This window comes from Lycium barbarum, chromosome 6 (genome assembly GCF_019175385.1).
Source record: "Lycium barbarum isolate Lr01 chromosome 6, ASM1917538v2, whole genome shotgun sequence".
Taxonomy (NCBI): Eukaryota; Viridiplantae; Streptophyta; class Magnoliopsida; order Solanales; family Solanaceae; genus Lycium; species Lycium barbarum.
The window spans coordinates 19,086,169-19,094,390 of record NC_083342.1 but is presented as its reverse complement, the minus strand read 5'-3'; the positions used below and the strand labels follow the sequence as shown (position 1 = coordinate 19,094,390).

General features: G+C 34.0%; 1 protein-coding gene across 1 annotated transcript; it reads left to right on the top strand.

The window, feature by feature from the left end:
• The first annotated feature begins 707 nt into the window (after positions 1 to 707).
• LOC132599623 (cyclin-dependent protein kinase inhibitor SMR14) lies at positions 708 to 1,494 on the top strand. The gene has a single exon (XM_060312933.1). It carries the CDS (start codon positions 917 to 919, stop codon positions 1,385 to 1,387), a length of 471 nt encoding a protein of 156 aa, XP_060168916.1. The 5' UTR covers positions 708 to 916; the 3' UTR covers positions 1,388 to 1,494.
• Positions 1,495 to 8,222: the final 6,728 nt, after the last annotated feature.

The window sequence follows — 8,222 nt, the reverse complement described above, 5'->3', positions numbered from 1 at the left end:
GATTACATAAAAATAAGATAAATTACATCTTGTACAATAAAGGCGGAGTCAGAATTTGACGTTTATGAGTTCGAGATTTTAGTCTTTTAAAATTATTGGGTTCTAGATTAATAATTTGTATATGTTCAAAGGACTTTCTAATACAAAGATAAAATTTGAACCAAAGCTATTAGGTTCGGTCTAACCTGCACCCGATGAGCTAGCTCCCCCGTGCACATGTCATGATATATTCGCAGTGTAAACATTCTTTAAGTTATACAAATAGTATATAAATTGAAAAATAGGTCGTTAGTGCAAGAAATTTTTATCTCATCATCATATTACTTTTTTAGAAGGTAATTAACTTGTATAACTCCTATATTTAAAAGCTTTTATACGTAATTATTATTTGGATGACCTAATAACTGGTTCTCACATTCGGGAGGTACATAACTTAAATCCAAATTGAACCCATCATTATACCCCCAAAGAATGCGGTGCAGCGGATGGGGCTACTCTTTCTTTAATAAGAGGTTTTGGGTTCGAGCTCCGTGTATGGAAAAAACCTTGGTAGGGGGCGTTTTCCCCTGAAATGGGTCCTACATGGCACGAATCCAAATATAATCGGGTTGCAATGCGAGTACCGAACACCAGGTGAGAAAAAAAAAATCTCATCATTATATTCTCACTTTTTCTTCCCTCCCCCACCCTCCCGCATTTCCAAATTATCTCTATATCTACTTGCATTCTTCTAAGGTGCCTATTTTTCTCCCAAGTTATACGCATCACTCCCGCAATTTTTTGGAGTCACTCCACATACATATCTTTTTTAGATTACTTCTTCTTGTCGTCTCTATTTTCTGTCTCCATAATTTATTCATTTTCCTCCTCAATTGCCCCATTGACTTCCAAATTACACTCAAATATATACATATTAATGTGTTCACAATTCAACTCACCATCATCTTCCCTCATGGTGCTTCCAAAATGCAAGTTCTTGTCATCAAGACCTATTCTAGATTATCAAAATGGGTGCCAAAATTCACCTCCGCAAGACACACAAGAGGCTCAATTTGCTCAAAATCAAGAAGATCATCATAGGCAACAAGACACACAACAACAAGATGACAATACCAAGAAAGAAGAGGAATTTGAAGATGTTAAGGATTCTTGTTTGAAGGTTGATAAAGAAGATGTTGGAATATTAAAAACTCCAACATCACCAAAACATAGTAAAAGACAAATGGTTTGTCCACCAGCTCCAAAGAAGAAAAAGGCAATTCAAGTTACAAAGAGAAAACTCTTTCTTGATGTTTATGATGAAGTAGAATCATGGTTTCCTCCAGCTTTACTAGCAGATCTTGGTAATAAGATCAAGAAAGCTAGGACAACAAGCCCCATTTTATGAGTATGTTTTAGTTTAATTTCTTATGTGCTATATCATAGATCTTAATTTAGTGTGTACTCAACCCTACTGATTATTGAGAAGAAGAAAATATTCTCTGGTTTCTACAACTTGTGTTTAATTTGATTTATGCAACTTTTGACAAGTTACTATATATGTTGTCACTCAACTATATATCTCATCTACTTCATTTCTGTTGTACTTCAGTTTGATTGGTTTTACCCTTATGATCTTTGCCCTTGTGCACCTATCGCGGCCTTTTTTAAAAACTTTCACTTGAATTGTCAAGACTCGATTTTTTTACTTTCGTTCTTTCCATTTGTTCATAAATGGCCAAAACTCTGCAACCCTAAAATCAGATCTGTACGAGCAGATGCAAAATCTAGGACACGTTTTGTTGGGTTAAACTGAACTCATTACTTTTTGACAAATTATGTATGTGATGTTAAAAAGAAATTAAAATATATAAGTCTAGATTTTGAATTCACCTCTATACAAAATTTACAACTACATGCTGAAGAACCACAAGACTATGGATGTGTTTGGTATGGAGGAAAATGTCTTTCAATGTTTCTATGTTTGGTTGATCAAAATATGTTTGGAAAATATTGATTGATCTCTAGAAAAACAAGTTACTTAAAAATTAAAAAAATGAATTTCTAATGAGAGTAGGGGAAAAAAAAGTTCAATAAGTGGCATTTCCCATCTTCTAACGCCTCTAATCCCTACCGGCACACTCCATCACCACCCACCCCGACTCCCCAGTCCGTAGTATTTTCCTAAATTACATATTCACTTGGGATAATGATCGTTTACTTATTTATCAAACACAAAAATAAGTAAAAAGATTACTTATTTTCTAAGAAAATATTTTTGAGAAAAGCATTTTCCAGAAAAAATATTATCCTTCCTACCAAACACACCATATGCATCGACAAACTTATGATTGACTTGCAAGCATCAAGCATGATATTTTTTCTTTTACTCTTCTTCTTCTTTTTCTTTTTCCTTCTGGTGCTCAAAAAACTTAAATGAAAAAAGAAAAAAAAAAAACATATTTTTGGCATATGACTTTTAAGTTTTAACCACCATGTGGATGAAGACAACATTGACTTCACCAAGACGCAAACATACTTTGCATAGTTTTCATCAAATACCAATAGAAGTAAAGAAAACCGTGAAAGGGTATATTCTCATGAACAGAAAGATATATAAAGGCTCTTCCCTAACTTCAAGGTTACAAATATCGCTTTAATTTTTGCATATCTTTAGTTTAATTTGGGGAAAAAGGCAAGTTTCAAGTGTTGTTTTTGGTTGGCCTCACTTCCCATGCACTCATCATTAACTTTTCAGACTCTTTTCACTTTTTATCACATGAGACAACCCCTTGTTTTGGTGCAAATAAAGTTCCAAACTGCTATTGCAATAACCCACGCCGTGTGACTTTAAAATGGACTACTAGTAATAGTTCTTTATCAACTCTCATTATGCAAAAAAAAAAAAAATGTGGAGGAAAATATACAACAACTGCACTAATTAAACTCTGAGATTAACTTTTATATTAAAAAAAATATATTACAGAGGTTATTTAAAATATAATTACAAGTAAGTCCATAACATAAGTAATTTTAATAACCTAAAAATGAAGTTAATTACATACTATATAACAGGTTAAAATAAGCTATAGGTTATACTGATCACATACTTTTTGGATCTTAATGTGTATAATTCTTTTGCGCTTAAGTTAAGGAAACCGCCCCCAATTGAACTAGGCTTCATTATAGATCAAGCTACACCAACATATCCAATGTAATTTTACAAGTGAGATGTGGGAGGATAGAGTGTATGCGGCCTTATCCCTATCTTGGGAGGTAGAGAGACTATTTTCGATGGACCATCGGCTCAAGGCAAGCAAATGAAAGTTGTTTGTAAAAAAAAGTCAATGGCGAAGTCAAGATTCTTATTAAGAGAATTTAAATATAACGAAATAAATACACAGAGAAGTCAAGGAATATATATATATATATATATATATATATATATATATATATATATATATATATATATATATATATATATATATATATATATATAGACCTATTTACACATTGTTATTTCCCGGGAGGGGTGTCAATTGACTTGGTCGAAGATAGTTTCGCCCCTGTGTACAACCAGCTCTAGTCAAGTATTTGATTCTTTCGGTAGCATTTTCTACATGAAGCACAGTTATATATGTATATGTATATAACCAACTAAAATTTCAAAGATTATAAGACCTGAATTCATATTTTTAAAAGTACAATGAAATCAGCATTAAAAACTTTAAATGCCATCATCAAATTTAAATCTTAAATCCTCCTTAAACATCAATAATGACTAACCAATTAGCTTATCTAAAAAGCTACTCGCATTAACAAAAACAATGAACAAAAGAAAAAAAAAAAGATCCAAAACTGATAATTTTGTTTAATACGGATATATGATTTTTGATTCGTCTTGTTGGAAGATGCAGCCGGCCGTGGTAATGTTGTAAGGTAAAATGATTAGGTAATATTAATTGCCGAATAAACATGCCAAACTAAATTGTAGTAATAAGATAATGGCTAAACTTGTATAATAAATACCCAAAATGTCACGCATCGACGAGCTTGTGCCCTTGCCGCGCACAGACCTAATGGTCTTCTTTCTACTGTTTCAAGAATCTCAAATCTGTTACTATCCCTAATAATACATAATTAGAAAAAAAAAAAATACATTGCTACTTAAGTGTTTGGACAACTTTGACTTCAAAACTGAGGTTGAAAAGAAAATTGTGGAACATAATTATAATTGTTAGTTTAGTACGCCACCTACAGATATACTAGAGTAGGAGGGTGAGTAGTGTCTTAATAGATTTTCGACCTAGTAAATATTTGTTTATGTAAACGCACAATGTTGAATTTAAGTGCAAGGAGCAAGTTCTTTGTTCTGGTTCAACCTACTCCTGTACTAATTAAGTACAGTGCAAAACTCTTTATAATCTAAGGGGTCGTTTGGTTTAAGGTATAAGCTGGGTTATCCCAGCACTAATTTTTATACCATGTTTGGTATAAGGTATAAATTAGTGCTGGGATAAATTTATACCTTGTACCAAATATGGTATAAAAATTAGTGCTGGGATAACCCAGCTTATACCTTCTTAACCCACTTATATTGGGATTATTTTATACCATCTTTTAGATGGTATAAAATAATCCCAATAGATGGGATAAATTAGTCCCGGGATTATAATCCCGGGACTAATGAGTCCTTAAACCAAACGGCCCCTAAGAGACTAAATCCTAGCCACTTGATTGCCTAAGATCACTCTGATTGTAGTAAACTATTTTCAAGATAACTCTAGCCTAAACATAAAAAGTTCTACCAGAAAAGACCTTGCAATTTTACTTATGAAATAAGCAAATAATATTACAACTCAAAACACCTACTATAAGAACTAGACAAACTAAAGAACTGAAAACGACTTCAATTGCTCAAATTTTGGCTCTTCAGTTTTATCTTTCTCTTGCTCACAAGAATTGAATATTCCTTTATGCTCTTACAATGCTCTCAATGTAGGTGTGTGAATATGGAAGAAAACAATCTGGAGATAAGTCGTTTGGTACCATGGTGGAATATTCCATAGGATTAGTTATCCACCTTTTATATGGGATAGCTAATTTTACTATTTAGTATAAAAATATCCAGGAATGAACTAATACTTCAAGCCAAACGAGGAATAAATTAAGCTAATCCCAGACTCTATCCCACCACTATCATCCTTATCTCATGTACCTAACGACAAGTCCATATACGAACTGTTCCACAACATATTTGACAACTGGAAGCTTGTGAAATCCGGCCGAGTGAATTTATAGGTGAAGATTATTGATTTTTTTGTTGCGCCATAAAAAGAAAGATTAGTTAAGTGAGCGTTTGAGCAATAAACTCATAAATAACTTAACAAAATGGGTAGAATGACTATTGTATCAAAGTTTTGCATGACCCCACCCAACCCACCCACCCAGGTGGTACATCACTACATCTTATAGAAGCCTGCCTTTTCATTCTTTCGAATTTATAGCACCAAAATTATACCTACACAAATTCTTTAACAGAGATAAATTTAATACAGTAACAGAGAATGATACTCCTATTTTGCAGATCTCCCGTATGCTAACAAGTTTAAAAGCACAGAACATGAATTTACACTTCCATTATTATCGAAATCCCGTATTAAATTTAGTTCCATTTATGGTTCTCGTGAATTAATTCATAAAGAGAAAAATGCATCCATTAATTGCACAAAATTGTACATGACAATATTATTTTTCGCTCAAACTTTTAGAAAAGGAGATTATGTAATATTTAGAACTACTTGATGAGCTTTGCATTACACGTCAAATCCTTTTTTTAAAAGGTACTAGCCCAAAACAAAAGAACAACTACAATTTTTTTTCTTTTTGTTTTAACTGATTTTTCTCTACCTTTGCAAATTGCTACGGAAGTGGAAAGCGTTTGATTAACATTTCCAGTCGCTGTTTGGTCTCACCCAATATTAGGTCTATGCTTTTTTCTCGTGGGTCATTTAAGCGATTTCCCTTCAAAGGCCTGGTCTTTAATTTTTGCCACTCAAATTGGTGTTCTTTAATTTTTTGTCCTTCGCCTAATACCCCGAGGTCTTGGGTTTAAACCCCGGCTCAAATCGAAAAAAAGAAAAAAGAAAAAAGAATTTCTTAAGGCAAAGTTTCGTAGCAAAAATTAAATCTTACGACAGAGTTTTGCAAAATTTCAACTGAATAAAAAAAAAAAAAAATCGCCTCAATGCAAACCTCTACCTTAAGGTAGAGTTTGCTTCAAACTCTGCGTGAAGGTAGCAAAACTCTGCCTGATTAGGGAGAGTTTGAGGTAAAACTCTGCCTTGTGAATCCAAACTCTACCTTGCGAATTTTTTTAAAATTTTTGATTAAGCGAGGATTCAAACCCGGAACCAAGGGATTTTTAGCGAAGGGTAAAATTAAAGACCATCAATTTAAGGGACAAAAATTAAAGACCAGTGCCTTTGAAGGACATTCCGCACAAAAAAATGCTTGTTGAGTCAATTTCTAGCCCAACTTTAGTTGAAATGTCCTTATATCCACCCTTGAAATTAGCTGTGCCAGTCCATGAATCCAATGTACAAAGGAGATAATGTGGGCTTTTTGACGTTATTACGGGTTGCACTTTAGAAGTTAGAATCCATCCATTAGCGGTAGTACTTTTAGAGGAAAAGAGCTAGGAGTAATATATAGGGAGAATGACCTGTATATACATAATAAGAAAAATATTTACAAAACGTGATAACAATTTTCAGTTTACAAAACATATCGAGAGTTTTTTGAGCTAACGATTGTTAGCAATATTTTAGCCAAAGATTAGATTTACTGATTGTAGCCGTATGTACCCGCTAGCAATCACCAACACCACGACTCACAAACAGTCTCATCTCCTTCATTTTAAACTTAGCTGGCGGCGTTAAAATGAAATAACCACTTTCTGTCGTTGTCATTAATTCGACTCATAACTCACTCACAAACTTTCCACTCAAGAATACACATTCTAAAAAATACTCAATTCATGCCCCACTACAGTTTAACAAGGTTTCATACCAATGCACGCACATTGGAACGAATTCATCTCTAGAGGATACACGTACACACATTAACAACAACTATTACCTTGCTCCCCAAGCACAGAACTTATTGTTCCCAGTTCATCACCAGTACAGGGCACTCATTAGATCATCATGTTTGTATATCATGTATATCACTGTTAAGAAGGCAGTTAGGAGCTATTAAACTGTTAGTACTGTTAAGGGCATTAGTTTCTTTTTACCCTTTCTAGTAATTGATTAATTAGTTAAGGCTGTTAGAGCTAACGACTACATTAGCAGTTAGATAGGATCAGTTAATATTGTAATTAGCTAAGTCGATATATTGTGTATCTTGTACATTCTAAAGAACTAAGCATTGTATTCTCATTGTAAATGAAATTCTTCCTCCTTTCTTCTTCCTCATGTCTGTTTCTTCTTCTTCTTCTTCGAGTTCTTCATAGAGTTCATTAATGGAACTCTGAAATACTTCATTGTATCAAAGTAGAGTTCATTTCACCCGATGTTGGGTCTCATATCAAACTGTCCACGCTTCAGATATTAAGCTTTGGGCGTGGGGGTGGGAGTTGGGGGGGGGGGGGGGGGGGAGGTGAAGAAGTCCCATATAGGTGGTTAATGGGATGTGTGGTCTTCTTCTACGGACTTGGACAATCCTAACCCTATGAGCTAGATTTTGGGGTTGAGTTAGGCCTAAGATCCATTTCTTTACATGGTATCAGAACAACGAGTTGTTCTTAATCGAAAACTCTACCCAATTTCATAAATAACAACATACCTAGTGTAATCACACAAGTGGGGTCTAAGTAGGGTAAGATTTACGCAAACCTTACCTCTACATTTGTGGGATAGAGAGGTTGTTCCTGATAGAGCCTCGGCTCAAAAGAAGTGTCACCAAAGCAGGATAGATAGAAAAACAATGACAGCAAAATAACAAGTTAAACAAAGTAAAATAAGTAATAGGTAGTAGTAAAATTGAAGAATAGGATACTATCACGCCCCAACTCGGGGAACGTTGGGGCACCTACTATTTCCCACCTCAGTAGGTGAACCCGTCCCTTATGCAACCAATTATCAGTAAATGAATGAAAAACCCAAGATAATACTATAAGTCTGACATAATATATAAAATAATAAGTGCGGAAGATAAACAAATCCCAAATCATGGTCTGA

Excerpts from the sequence above, each read along its gene's own strand:
- LOC132599623 (XM_060312933.1), top strand. The coding sequence starts at position 917 with ATGTGTTCACAATTCAACTCACCATCATCTTCCCTCATGGTGCTTCCA.